The sequence below is a fragment of the Pseudorasbora parva genome, chromosome 3, assembly GCF_024679245.1.
Source record: "Pseudorasbora parva isolate DD20220531a chromosome 3, ASM2467924v1, whole genome shotgun sequence".
Lineage (NCBI taxonomy): Eukaryota > Metazoa > Chordata > Actinopteri > Cypriniformes > Gobionidae > Pseudorasbora > Pseudorasbora parva.
This window is the reverse complement of record NC_090174.1, coordinates 29,025,001-29,040,256: the sequence shown is the minus strand read 5'-3', so window position 1 is coordinate 29,040,256 and position 15,256 is coordinate 29,025,001. Positions and strand designations below refer to the sequence as shown.

General features: G+C 38.0%; 1 protein-coding gene across 7 annotated transcripts in view; it reads left to right on the top strand.

The window, feature by feature from the left end:
• rhobtb4 (Rho related BTB domain containing 4) overlaps positions 1–11,050 on the top strand; it is a 47,818-nt gene extending 36,768 nt beyond the window's left edge. For all 7 annotated transcript variants that reach the window (XM_067438309.1, XM_067438310.1, XM_067438311.1 and 4 more), the window contains 4 exons: positions 8,138–8,288; positions 8,706–8,794; positions 9,020–9,125; positions 9,960–11,050. In XM_067438309.1, coding sequence (XP_067294410.1) covers positions 8,138–8,288; positions 8,706–8,794; positions 9,020–9,125; positions 9,960–10,141 — 528 coding nt within the window. In that variant the 3' untranslated portion in view covers positions 10,142–11,050. The remainder of the gene's footprint in view (positions 1–8,137; positions 8,289–8,705; positions 8,795–9,019; positions 9,126–9,959) is intronic.
• Positions 11,051–15,256: the final 4,206 nt, after the last annotated feature.

Genomic DNA, 15,256 nt, shown 5'->3' with positions numbered 1-15,256 from the left:
TTTATTAAGTACAAACAGGCGAGTTATGAAAAATTGAGTGCGAGGGATATGTTCAATCACACAAAAAGATTTTGGAATGAGACGGCCAACTGTAGTAGCGTTTAGTCCACTGTATAATAGCATAATTTAGAGATCACTTTTTTATTTATTTTAACCGACAACTTTGATCGGTTAACGTTGATACGGTCAGCCATCGGTCAAACGTTTATCGGTAAACATCCCTAGGCAGGTGTTAACTTTACTAACAGTCTTGCTTTAAAAAAAGGTTCTAAATAAAATAAAAATGTAGTCCATACTACCTTTATTTGTTTTGTATATCATTTCAAACTGCATTTCCACATTGCAATTTTGTATAGACTATTCATAAACTGAATTAATAGAAAGGTTGCTATATCGTTATGTATATCGTTATCGGGATATCAAATGAGCTATATCGGGATATGAAATTTTGGCCATATCGCCCAGCCCTACTTTACTCTATAAAGTACTGACTATACTTTACTGACTATTGTAATAACAGTAAATGATGCATAATTTCAAGTAACTAACCCTAAACCAAACCGTAACCATAACTCTATAGTAAGTACCTGCAGTTAATTAATATTACTCTTATTTGATTAAGCCCATGTAACTATGTCACCTTAAAATAAAGTGTAAGCCCCATTATAATCAGCGATGCTGTCTACACCGGATGCATCACAAGACAACAAATCCCAGACAGTAAATTAATGTCCTTGATTTCTGACATACTCTAAAACACTCATACAACTTCTGCTACAGTCACTTGACAGCTGTCGCATCTGGTGTAGGCACAGTGGTAGCATCAACACGGTGGAATTAACATTTCATTTTCAAAAAGTTTCACTTAAATTTATCTATAGTCCCACAAAGTAATGATTAGACTCAGTCACCTTGATCCTTCCTACCCGGGAGCTCTGACAGATCCCACTAAAAAAAGTGGCACAGGTAGTTAAAACTAGGCCACCTCTATGACAGCCTGACCCACATTGATGCAGCTGCGACAGGATACCAGCTCATCCATATGGATGAATTAACAGCCCGCAGGTCTAAACAGGCCTCTGAGGAAAGTGCTCCAGGCGGACTGATGCCGAGACGTTAGAGGAGGTCCTGTGCCAGCGGGAATGCATGCTGAGATATATCTGCTTTCAGTCTGTGCTCCTGTCTCCAAGAGAGGGAAACTAGAAGGGATATAGAAAGATTTATTTGCAGTGATTGAGGTTGTAGACCAAATTTAGGAGTTGGTCTAGTTTTGACATCAGGCTAGTCAAATTAATATAGGGTGACATCAGTTGTAATAGTTGTACTTTTGTTTTGATTTAATGGCTATATGCGTTTCTTTTTGATAAAGAATGAAATTACCTATAGCATATTATTGTCACGGGTGGCAGCAGGCAGACAGATGAAGACTATAAATAAAGTTCAACAACAGGTTTTAATAATTATATTTCTTCATCAAGCAGACAGGCAAACAAGCATGCGCAACACACACTATACATAACAGAGATCGGACAAAGACAGAGTGAACAGGAGGAACTTAAGTAGAAAACGCAAACAAGGATAATTAATAGAACACAGCTGACACATATGAACTAATAATAACCTGGGCACACATGACAAATAACATACCGAAAGTCCATGAAAACAACACTAAACTGAACACAACAATGACAATTATGTTGTTTTAACTTGTTAGACCATATTTAGTTCCTATTTTATGTTTTTGTACAGTATAACAGTAATATTTTCAAATATTATTGCCATTTCAAATAATAACTTTATATTTTAATATATTTTTAAATGTAATTTATTTCTCTGATGGCATTCAGAAGACATTTCTCCAGTCTGCAGTGTTAGAAATAATTTTAATATGCTGATTTGGTGCTCAAGAAACATTTATTGAAAAGTAAAAATTATGCTGCTTTATGTTTTTGTGGAAATGTGAAATGTCTCTTTCAGTATTCTTTAAATGGAAAGTCAAAAAAAGAAGCATTTATAACAGAAATCCTTTGTAACATTAAATGTCACTTTTGCCAAATTAAGTGTCCTTGCTGAATAAAAGTTTCTTTAAAAATTATACTATTGAACAGTAGTCCTAGTCCTAGAGTCCTAGAGAGTAGACATGAAAAGACATTTCCTTAGCCATGTGATATGTATCACATCACATATCTATGGAAAAATATATATATACATATATATATATTAATCTTCGTAGATATATGTGATGCAGCAGACTAGATATCATCCATCAGCTACTGTGTCTTTAGATTATGCTAAATCTCATGCCAAAACACGTTTATATCTTTGTTTATGTTTCAGTGCATTGCATAGTTTGTAGTAACAGGAAGTCTGTTAGACTGGGCACTTCCTGTCACTTCCTCAACACCATCATGTGTAAAGAAAGTTTTAGTCTGTGCTGTGTTTAGACATTTCATAGTTAATTGGACTATTTTTCAGCAATATTTAAATTCATGTTAAATTAGCACATGATAACCATTGGCCTGACGTGGTCATACTCAATTCTAGTCAGAATATGAGTCTGAAACTGCTCCATTGGGCTGTGATTATGGGGCGTGTTTCAACCGAACCAGGAAAGACATCAATTGGATAGACCTACAACCAAGCAGAGCAACGAAGCGACACATTGTCAAATTTCAACAGAGCTCAACTGCACTGTGTTGCCAAGTCCGCGTTTTCTCCGCGGGTTGTTTTCTATGTCTGCGGGTTGAAGCGACTATTATGTGATATACAGACAAATGAGTGCGAATTTTAGCAAGCAACCTTGCCAAAATAACACACAATTTACCCCCCAAACTGCATTTTTTCCCCGGAGAACCCCCCGAGAAGTTATTGTTTAGGGCTAGTAGTTGGCGGATTTTGATGTAAAAACTTGGCAACCCTGTCTGCACGCGCGCTGGAATAAACGATCTTTGCTGGTGTTGTAAAAAATAAAAGAATTTAATGATACACAGAGTACTTACCCAACATGATCATCATTTCTGAGAAAAAGAGTGAACATGAATGCATATACAAACAAGCTCTCCGTTTAGGATTTGATCAAATATAATCCAAGCCCCTTTGATGACGTGCATGACGTACGTTACTGTTTATCATCTCTCCGTCATCATCTAAAGCCCGCCCTGATGATTTCATTGGTCCGAACAGTTTCTGTGCAGGAATAATTACTCCTCTATGGATCGAGGCCAGACCGAACTGCCCAACCTAAAAATGTTGTGGGCAGGGCTAAGTTCGGCTGGCATTGAGGCTAATTCCACACAGTTTTTGATACAATTTACTAGTTTTCTATTGAATAATTCTGACATCACAGTTTCTGCTTGGCATAAATTTAGGCTCATGCATTTTTTATCCAAAACTATTAAGCCGGGTGTCAAAGGTAAGGTTTCGGTGTATTCCTTTCTGAGGCCGATCTCACCTGCACACTTTATCCAGGTCTATCCCGTGCACACTCTCTGATTTCCTTGGGCTACCGGCTGTCAGCTCAAGTTCTAGAAAGACAAGCTCTCTGAGGGCAGGAACTCGGGACCGAGCTGACCAACACCCGAGGTAGAGAGACGACTAGCTGGGTTATAATTGTCCAGGCCTGCCGGTGAACAGGATCACCCTGTATAACATTACAAGCATTAAAGAGAGCTAGATTTACAGCACAAGTACAAACTGATGTGGGAAATAAGATGCTGGCTGCTTTTAAATTCTGACAGCATTGGCTGAGAGTATGTCACATAGAGAGCAAAACAAGGTGGCCAGAGGCAAGTAAACTTGGTTCTGCTTTGACAAGCTTGACATGCTCTTTGGTCAAGCAAGGACTTGTCCTTGTGTAATAGTTAGATTTTAAATGAATACTTAACCCAAAAATTTAAATTATTTCATCATTTTCTCATCCTCATGCCATCCCAGATATATATGATTATCTTTCTTCAGAATGCTGATTTTTAGAAAAATACTCTATCTCTGTGAGTCCATGCAATGCTAGTGGATAGATTCCTTGACACTTCAAAAACATGCAAATTTAACATAATCCATACAACCCTAGTTGATAAATCAATGTCTTCTTTAGCAAAACAATAGGTTTAAGAAAAATACTAATTATTATTATTATTATTATTACTTTTATTTGAGACAGGGACAGTGCACAATAAAAACATTAGCCTTGTTTATAACAAGGAGAGATGCATTGCACCGGGTTTTAGCAAATTGCTATTTTCCACCCGTAGTCCCTGGGCAGGTAGAAATAGAAACATACAATAAATTAACAGTTACTAAAATCCCACACAGTTGACATCGCAGCCCTAATAAATACTAATGGATGTGTAAGCAAAGAGAACCAACCACCACTTCTTGTGTGAACTTCACAACACGCTTACAAAGGGGTTTCACGCTCAGCAGCTGTGAAGATATGTTTGGTTGACTGTATTTTATTTTGATGATGAACAGGCTGCACTGACATATTATGATTGCGAGGCGCTGACCTGATCACTTGGATTTTCCCCTCAGCAGTGGAAACAAATGAATACTCTGTTATTTATGGTCATACAGAAGAGCACATTGTAAAAAGTGTTAAAGTGTCTATTTTTTATTTGTGTACATTAACATCTGTGTCGAAGACATCTCTCATTTGACAGTTTACCATCATCGGATCTCACTCAGAAACTCTAGGCTACGCGGGGCGGGGGAGCGGGATGCAATAAGCTGCAATTTTATTTTATGTGTTACTTTTTGGTAGATTATTCATTTATAATTTATATTAGATTACTACTACTGCTACTACTGTTACTACTAATAAAACCGATTTCTGTGGCCACAAAACTGTGTGGGTCCTCAGAATCATAACTCCCCCCCTCAGTGAAGTCCCTGCACTTACAAAAATCATGTATGACAGGTGGCTGGAAGCAATAGTTTATAAAGTTAGTTAAAAAGTTTTCTCACAAACATTTAGATTCAGAAGACATTGATTCATCAACTGGAGTAGTATAATGAGCATCATGTTCGTTTTGTGTGGTTTTTGAAGTTTCAACTTTGAGGGGTCCATTCCCTTGCATTATATGGGACATCTGGGATGGCATGAGGGTGAGTGAATGATGAGAGAGTTTTATAGAGTATATCTTTAATGAATTTAACGTCTATTTTGGTTGACACTGAAAGAATGTCTGTATGTCCATTAGTTAGAGCAGTAACTAACTTTGAGGCAGGGTTATTTCTTATTTTAATTCTTATTTAATTTTTTATTTTAATTCTTTGTATGCTGCCATTCTACTTGAAAGTGTCACTCTGGTGCCTCTTTCTTAGCTTTAAGCAACAATTGCTTTAGAAATGTTCACTGAGCTTTGTAAATGCTCCACAATGTTAAATAAATTAAGTCTGTTCCAACATAATGATGTGAGGCAAATAGCAGCCAAATGACTTGGTCCTCATCTCCTCTGGTCTGGCACACAGTGTAGCGACTGGCTGTAGTGAACACTACTATTTTTAGAATGAGGTTTTGAATAAAGCGAGCCCTGTCACTGTCTGTATGGCAGCCAGTACAGAAGTTGTTGTATAACCAGATTTAAAGACCTTGCAAGACCTCAAGGTGGCAAATATTTAGAAAGTATCATTCAGTTGAGTAAAGTGATCATTCACCTCTAAGTGGATTTTTCAGAATCTGTGCTCAAATGTTTCTTGCGTATAGCTGCACATTATTGTCGCATCAGTTTGTGACGCACAAAGTCAAGAGTTGTCCTTGGTTGCAAGCTTTACTATTCTAGTGTGTGTTTAGAAATATCTCTGAAGGTTTCTGAGGTTAGGCAGCACATAAGAAAACAACTTTAAAAGCCATACAGCGTCTGCACTGCTTCTGCAATTGTGTTCTATTTTTAGGTCTTTTTATGTTGTACGTTTACATCATATGAATCTGTTGTTCACATGAAACGGTTCCAGAACACTGTTCTCTGTTATTTTTCTTTTTAAGGCAGGAAGTGTCTGAACATATGGGAGACACTCAGGTGTCAGAATTCCTTTCAGCAATATCATACTTCTGAGTGTGATTAGCACAATGCTGAGCGGAAGCTCAAATGTGAGAACCTGTCACATATTTCCTGTGAGACAAAGACGAAGTGAAAATGTAGACGACAAAGGCGGAGACTGGGGTTGTGGTGCACTGCAGTTGTTAGTTGATGAGAAGGAGTCTGGTTGCTTTTGATAGGTGACCACTTCCTCCGTAACACACATTGTCCTGGGTCTTGACCCCTTTTTTTTCTGAATGTAGTTCAATGCGGTTTCATTGTTTTTCTCAATTCATCCTCTTCCAAGGAACTACACATTAAACACAGAATATTAATAATAATATCACAAGTTAATTTAAATTACATATTAAATCAGTTAAAATTAAGATTAATAATAAAAAAAAGATAAAATCTGATAACCGATATGATATTTATATACTATTCCTTCCTACACCTGTGTCTGCTAAATCTATAGAGTTTGACTGTGCTTGGAGGATTGAAGTGGACAAAATTTCCATTGAATCTTAGCACCGTTGTTATCTTTGGGTTTTAACAGGAAGTTGCCTACTGTGTCCTCTCTGCATCTTTTAAGTCTGCCCTTTAGCCATAATGAGAGGTCATATTCACACTGACATTCTGTTAATTGGCTTTGAGACAGACAGGTGAAGAGCACCCCTAGGCTTCTGAAGTACTGGCGTCACTGAGCGTCATCTTGTTACCCCCCAATGTACCATCTCTGACCTATAGAATCTGTGTCGCTTGCACCCACCAACTCCTCTGTGGCGAAACCAGTAGATTTTGTTGTGACAGTTGTGGTCTGATGCATTTTGAGTCTTGCACTTGTTGTTTAGTCCTTAAACTCAGTGGAATTCAGGGTAAGTAGGTGAATGGGTTATTTGAAGAATTATAAAGATGTTACTCATATTGAGTACTATTTTTTTTTATCCAAACCCTACACAAGATAAAGAAACTGGTGCTAGTTGTTTCTGTGTTGGTACAAGTATCTGCACCCTATAAGTTTTCATTCCTCAAAAAGGGTAACAGCAGAGGCAATTAAATCCACTCCATCCTGTCCTAATTCACAGAGGAACAACTGCTTAGTCTGAGCATGACGACAGCATATGGAGAAGGTTGCCATGGATTGATTCGTAGGCCCGGCACTTTCCTCTTTGCGTCCCTACTGAAAGCTCTCCTAATTCTTTGCCTGTTCCTTGGAGCTGAAAGAATAAGCATGCCTTTCTTTGCTCTCTACCCTTCAGCTAAATGCAGAGTCAAAACATAGACTCTCCTGCCTTTAGCCTTTTTGGTGAATGCGATTTTGGTTATGAATGATGTTGCACATGGAAATTATGTAATGTGACCTCCAGGGATCTCATGCATGCTCCTAAATCTACCATAATAGTACAATGGCTACAATTGCAAGCCAGTTGGTTGTTTTGAATATGTATACTTAATTATGCATATGGTGACAATTTTGTCCTATCAGTTTACAGGAAATGAGACTTGCTGAATGTTGTGTATTATTTCTGTAAAGCTTATTCTGTGTTCACAGTTAACGTATATGATGACAGTCTCTCCTGTAGGCTGGTTTGTTGGCTCTTGTTTATGCAGAGGCCAGGTTTCCCGTAGCGACAAGCCCACAGTTATTTTTCCACAGCTTTAAGCTGAGACTGTCAATGGTTTCACACAGTGCTTTAATCTCCTGAAGGATGAAAGACCCCTTGCGGAGGCCGCTGCCCTCGCCCTTCTATCGCTCTCCCAGGCCCCTTCCTCCACAAGCCTTTCTGGACAAATACATCCCTTTCTAACCGCTTTCTTGGCCACTCCGGGTCCTGCCATATCAACAAGAAGGCCTCCTCTTATGGTCTGTGGCCAGGACCATGCAGGTCTCAATAGGGGAGAGGTGGGGAGCAGATTGTTTCATCCCTGGATCAATCTGCTTCTCGAGTTTCCATGTCCCGGAGATGAGCTATGAATAAACATCCCTCAGCATGGGTTATGAAATCTGTTTACAACAACTTTTCTCAACGTGGTCTTTTGTTAATAACTATGAACTTTGAACTGTGAACACGTGTTTTTTGATAACCCCCATGTCTTTTTCTTTGTTTGTTTGTTTTCAGGTGTCTATCCCCAACACCAGTTGTGCCTGTATGAGAGCCGTTCTGGAGTTTCTCTACTGTGGTGTATTGACACCATGCCCTGAACTGGAGCCAATGGACCTTATAATACTAGCTAACCGCCTCTGTCTTCCACGCCTTGTAGCCCTAACAGGTAGGTTTGATAATGGCTCTTTATTTATTTTGAAAAAGCACTTTACAATTATGTGGTTAATGGGCCTAGGGAGGGGAAAAAATATATTTTTCACACAACTCTTTGAGCATGAATTTGCAAATGCACAGTTCTGTTATTTGGATCTGTAAATTGAACATGTGCCAAACTCTAAAATGGTTTAGCTATATTAGAAATGAACACATTTAAACTCATCAAAGCTTCTAGACTAAAATCAATACATAAAATAAATATTATCTACAACTTTGGTTAAAAATACACCAGTGAATGTGGGAAATCTTTCAATGTTGATGATTTTGTTATGGAGGTTTTATTTATTTTTTGGTCAAGTTGTTAACCATTAAGCTTTATGGCTGACATATTAACACTTGTTGTGTGGTGTTTTGCCATGGTCTAAAGAGCAACATGCCATTGAGGATCTGTTGCAGTTGTCTGTTAAAGGGGTGGACATTGATGGACATGTGCTGGCCTATCTGGAGATGTCGCAGGTAACATTAATAAAGATGAACAGGCAGAGCCTTTAATAGAATATAAAGGACACTGAGTAATGAAGTGGCAATATAACCATTGGAGCACATTACAGAATTACCATTCATTCATAGCAGCCTACTCTATTCTAGTTCAAAGGATGAACACACTTTGTTTTTCAAATGAGCCTCATTGAGAGAAATCACACTGTGCCAAATTGCCAACTCTGTTTCTGTCTGCCGTAGTTCCACAATGCCAAACAGCTCTCTGCCTGGTGTCTGCATCACATCTGCACCAACTACAATAGCGTTTGTCGCAAGTTCCCTAAAGACATGAAGATTATGTCTCCTGGTAAGGGCAAGAAGTGTTTTTTATTTATTTATCTATTTGATTTATATTCTGTATAAATACATTAAGCAAGTGCACTTAAATTGATCAGACATAATAATAAAGACATTTATTATGTTACAAAAAATTCTGTTCATCCTGAAACTAATTATCAATTTCCACAAAAATATTAAGCAGCACAACTGTTTTCACTGTTGATAATAATAAGTAATGTTTCTTGAGCAGCAAATTAGCATATTAGACTGCTTTCTGAAGGATCATGTGACACTGAAGACTGAAGTTATGATGCTGAAAATACAGCATTGCCATCACAAAAATAAATTACATTTTAAAGTATATTATCTCCCAATATAGCTGTTTTTATTATTTTTGATCAAAAAATGTCTTAGTGAGGTGATCATAAGATAGCATAAGATAATTTTCAGAAACATTAAAATAAATGGTGTGTGTATATGTATATTTTTTAAATTCTGTACGTTTTTGTCCTGTACACTACACTATACTATACATTATTTTCTTAATCAGTATCAGTGCTTAAGCATCTGTATTACATAAGATACATATGAATAAAAACATTTTTTCTATTGGCATAAGAAAAATAAACAATAAACTTACACAATTCTTACATAATTTGCAAAAAGTTCTTACTTTAACCATAAACCTAGCAAAACTGTGTCTCTCTATACATCAAGTAGTATCTAGCTAGCATACTATCTTGTTTCTCAAGTAAATGTTCTGTTTCTCAACTCTCGTTGTAAGGATTTTTAGATATTTTTACTGAAAAAAGCAAGACACAAATATTGAAAATGATTTTCATCTTCTCGTTTGTTCTTCCAGAAAACCAGAAACACTTTGAGAAGCATCGCTGGCCCCCTGTTTGGTTCCTGAAGGAGGAAGACCGCTACCTCCGTTCTCAAAAAGAGCGGGAGCGCGAAGAAGAGATTCTTCGCAAGCAGCACACCAAACGGGGCTGGTGCTTCTGGAGACATCCATCCTCCTCAGCACCCCACATCTCCTGAGGGTCCATCCATCCATTCAAACCACCCAATACCCCTCACCCTCATTTCAGTCAGAGGCATGTAGCCAAGCCTGGGGAGCCCTGTTTTTGCTTCAGTGTGTCTTTCCCGACAGCTGGAAGCGAGTCCGGGGCCTCTTTGCCTCTGAGCTTTTGCCTTCCCTCCCAATGCTGGGCCCTAGCGGGCTGTCGGCCACAAGAGCTCAGAGCGTGTGTCATTAAACGGAAGAAGGCTTGGAGAAAGATCTTTCTCACTCTCAATGTTGCGTGTTCAAGTGAATGCAACAGGTCTTGTCGATGCATCACATAGGGAACGCCATCATTGCAGTGACCTGCTTTTGCCTCCTAAGACTGTTATTATTATACAAGACCACACACGCACACACTCACACCAGCACCCCGTCTGAGCGCTGGCGCCCGGGCACACAGATGCTGCATGGTGCTGCTGTGTTGAGCTTTTCTCTGTGAGACCTATTTCTAGGAAAACCGTCATGTCCAATGCCTACAAGCTGACACATAGCTTAGCTTTGAATACAACTAGCAACTAAAATGGCGGCAGGGATATAATCTTTTTTTGTTGTTGTTGTTGTTAAAATAAAGGGGTGGTAAATGCCCCTGGGTACATTCTTAGTAAAAAAAATCTCCATTTTGGATCTTCCATTGCCCCATATTGGCTCTGAATACCAATTGTTTTGCCTACTGAAGAACTATTTTTCAGATTACTTGTCCTGTCACTAACCTTGTTCATGTTGTACAATAGAAACGGTGTGTAGTTTAGGTCTGTCACTCATAAAAAGGTTCTAGGACAGCACCAAAGACAGACAGACAGACAGACAGGCAAGTCATTCAAACACAAACGCCTTACCAAAATCTGCTGAAATAAAAACTTGACAGCAAGGAAAAAAAAAAAAAATTAGGGCTCTTTTACCACTGCCAGTAGAGCATTAACAGTCACCGCTGTTATATGACATTCTGTTCGATTGAGTTTTGTGATATGACCACTAGCAAGCTTGTTAACTTGCTTGCCTTTCACCTCCACCACTGGGGGGCGCCCATGCCTTCTGAGTTTACCCTGCTTTAGAAAGTATTAGCTACTAACTCATTTGTTTGTCAATCCTTGGTCAGATCTTCACATCTTTGTGAAATGCACTCATTTTTATAGGTAGCACTAAATCAGTTTTGGCTATTGGCGAACCAAAAAATAGGTTGCGCTGTTTCTAATTCCTTCACCGCTCCCCTCAGTTATTCCTCTGCTCCTCTACCTCTGCAGTTAGCCAAACTGAGGGAGAAACTATCGCTCCACTTTCTTTGGTTTTTGATAAGTTGCAGTGTGATGCTTCACTTTGCACTTTACACATGCAGATAAAATCAGTGCTCAGGATTATAGCCTGTTATATGTCACAGCTTTCAACCACTAACTCTTTAAAGGGACGGTCATACTAGACTTTATGCACGCAATATTTATTTTGATGTGATATGTCACACATTTCAATTCAATATAACAAATAATAATAAATCCAAAATGTAAAAATATACTTTCTACTACACTTTCAAGCAACCTGGAGATTTAAATCCATTTTCTGTTGTTCACACCCCTTGATTTTGAATTTTGTGAAGCGGTGAAATTCAAAACTTCTTTACTTGCTCTTGCATTTTCCGGTCTCCAGGATTCGCATAAGCATGAATGGTAGTGAACAGAACGGAAAGTGTAGTGTGACCGACCCTTTACACAAGTTTACCTGTTTTGACAATCTGAATAACAAAATATTCTAACATAAGCTGTAAATTAAAAGTGTATCTTCCTTTTTTTTTGGTCGAAAAGCTTTCAATTTCAAGATTTTCTAAATGGAAACTGGTTGTTGTGGTTAAACAGACCGTTTGGTTTCTTCTTTCAGATGTGCATGCACTGTGAAGCGTCATTAGCATCTGTTGCTAGAGTCTGTCTCCACTGCCTTCCATCTGAAAACATGAGTGCCTATGACCATGTTACACTTTCCCTTCGACATTCAAGTATTTCTCGGTGAAGCATGTTTGTTTTGCCTGTTTCGTGCCTTTTAACAATAGTGTTATTTATAGCTACTTCGGGAGTGAATGAGAAAATATTTTTTATGCCAACTTTTTTTTTTTTTTGGCTTTCTGATTTTGCTTCCTCAAGGCTGCACCCTGCTTTTCTCACCAGACGAGCAGAAATCATCAACAGCTACAAAAATAGACACGCAGAGCCAAAGTGCTCAGACAGACTGAACTGCGCACAAATAATAAATAAATTACAAAAGAAGTGGGAAAACAGAGAGCGGTCGCTTGCCATCTCTACGCTTTCATTTTGACATTCACCTGTCAAAATGACTACAGCTTCATCCCATTAAGATGCTCTAGTAACGCCACGTGCAGTATTTATAGGGGCGGACAAATAAATGAATGTTCAGAGATTCCACTATGCCTAAAAGCTTCATAATTAGTAAAACAATGAATGTATGACCTTACTTTGTATTTTCAGACTGGCTCTGAGATCAATTAAGTAAGCAATCACAGCTTTTCTGTCTGCCCCTTAAAAAGCATCCCCCCCCCCATACGAGCGCTTCGAGAACCCTGCAAACATTGCATCCTTGTTGGGATTGAAAGCATTGTTGCCGTGGTGATTTCAGGCTTGTTGGCACTTTTAGTTTTTGACTATTTGCTTGTGCACCTTTCTTTTATTTAGATTTGGTCTGCCTTTGATGTGCATGGCATTGACTGTTTCTAAACTAGGTTTTTAAAACATTTTGTAGCATGGAACGGTTTCTTCCATAACACGGTGCTCCTTATGGCCCTACGTATTTTGTTCTTGCGTTAAACCACCCCGCTCATATTTACTGTAAGATTTTTACGTCGGTTGCTCAAAGTCTTTGTACCTGTGCTTTAATCAAATATGCCTTCTTTACCTTTGAATCTTCTGTAGTAATTAGGAGGTTTAGTTGATTTCATAAACAGTATTAGAAAGGTTAATTTGCCTTTTGAAGGGAATGTTCAGCCCATAGACAAATTCTGTCATTTACTCACCCTCCCTTTTCAGCTGTTTTGTCTTTATAATAAAAGTCAATGGCATCCAAAACAGCTCAACTCGACTTTATTGTATTGGCAAAACAAAATACCTTTTTATCTTTTGTGTTCCACAGAATAAAACAGTTTGGAAGGACATGAGGGTGAGTAAATGATGACAGAATGTTGATTTTTAGGTGAACTAACTCTTAAAGTGAGAGACTGTTTCAGGCCCTCTCTACAGTGGCTAAACAATGAAAGATCCCTGCTAACAGTGTAACTGCTTGCTAAATATGCACTTTAGCTTCAGATTTGATACAATGTTCTTTGTCGATTTTCTTTCAATTTAACAACAGTCTTGAGTGACATTGTACAGTATTTATCATTGCACGTTTACAGGTAATATGTGCATGGAAGCGCTAACTTGTATGTAATTATGAACTGTAGCTAAGGAATTACCATGCACTTTTGTCTTGTTGAAAAAGAAACTAGCCCTGATTGCAAAAGTCCATCCTGAACTCTCACAGATAGACTAAATGTTTATCATGTCCATTATTAATGACACATTTTGGTTGTGCAGTGGTTGTTTTTTATTTTTTAGCAGGAAGAACCCACTAGTTTATAAGAACAAATGAAAGCACTTGAGAATTGTGGTCTATTCTTGTGTTACCGTGCCTTTAATTAAAGAAAAAAAAACCCCATCTTTCTGAAGAGAGGTCACTGCCTTTAGTTTCGATCAAGGTAATAGTAGTGCTCAAACACACACTTTAGCTGACATCCAGCAGACCACTGTTTTGCTCCTTCTGCATGCCTGTGGCAGCATGTAGCAATACCCTCTGTTCTTCGAGTGATGTGAAATATTTTTATGCTTTTCGACCAACAATATGTTGGGTGTTTGTTTTCATCCCTCTTTGGTTGTGCTGAGATGAGTGTTGACAGCAGTGATGATCATACTTGTTTGGATGACAGTGAACGTAAACACATGCACATTAAGGAAGTCAGAGGCCCACTTGCGCCCTCTACAGTCAGCAGAAGTTTTTTATTATTATAATTTTTTTTTTTTTTTTTTTTACAAGATTAAGTGTAATATAGATTAATATTGGGCAGGGGGATATATTATACAACATGCTATTGTTGTAGTGTTTCAATAGAGAGGTTCCAACCAGCTTCCTTTCTGTGCTATGAAACCGACCTTCATCTCTATGAAAGAAAAGGGCCGTATTACTTCTCTGAACAACATCTGTCAATTATAGTGGAGCTCTTGCATTCCCTTTGGCAGATGCTGTCTCTCTTTCCAATGGTGTGGTGAGGTGAACTGTCTAAGTGGTCCTTGCCATTTTTAGTCTTCTTGAGGTGAGGTAGGTGATCGGCTGACCCTTCCCTTAACCTCTCTTCCTATTTCAAATCTGTGACTATTTAAAGCTGTTTTGCACTTTGTGGTTTTCTTTTTAACTTCTTGGTTTGATTAATTATCGTTCCTGTCCTAAAGAGTTTGTGATTCTGTAATTATTGTCTTTGTTCTGAACAAAAAAAGCACACACACACACCAACACCATACACACTACTAAGGGCTTTTAAAATACAAAATCAGAATGTTTTTGCTGCTGTTGCAAAAAAACAAAAACAAAAACAAAAAAAAACGTTTTAATGAATCGTTTGTAATATTTTTGAACAACTGTGATTTGTACAAAATGGAGCAAAAAAGGGGTTGGAAAAGGTCATCTGTTTGAGTATTTTAATGTTTGCTTGGCTTTTAATAAAACTTAACTGAACTCTTTGAACTTATTATTTCTGTGTGGGTTTTTTTATTCAATTTGGAAGGTTAACTGTAATATTGCCCATAATTAATTGGTTATATAAACACATCACACTAGCATTGGTTACAATTTTAGCATTGTTTTAAATGTAATATATGTTCTCAGGGCACATTGTTGGCTTGCATATAATGGGAAACAATTTTATATGAGATTTAAAGAATATCGAAAGCTTTTTATGTGGAAAGTCACTACTGTTAAATGTCCTGCAGAGGGAGACATACACAGTTTCACACTGTTTAAGCATTTCCTCTAGTTAAACGCCATATATATTCACTAACAGGCAT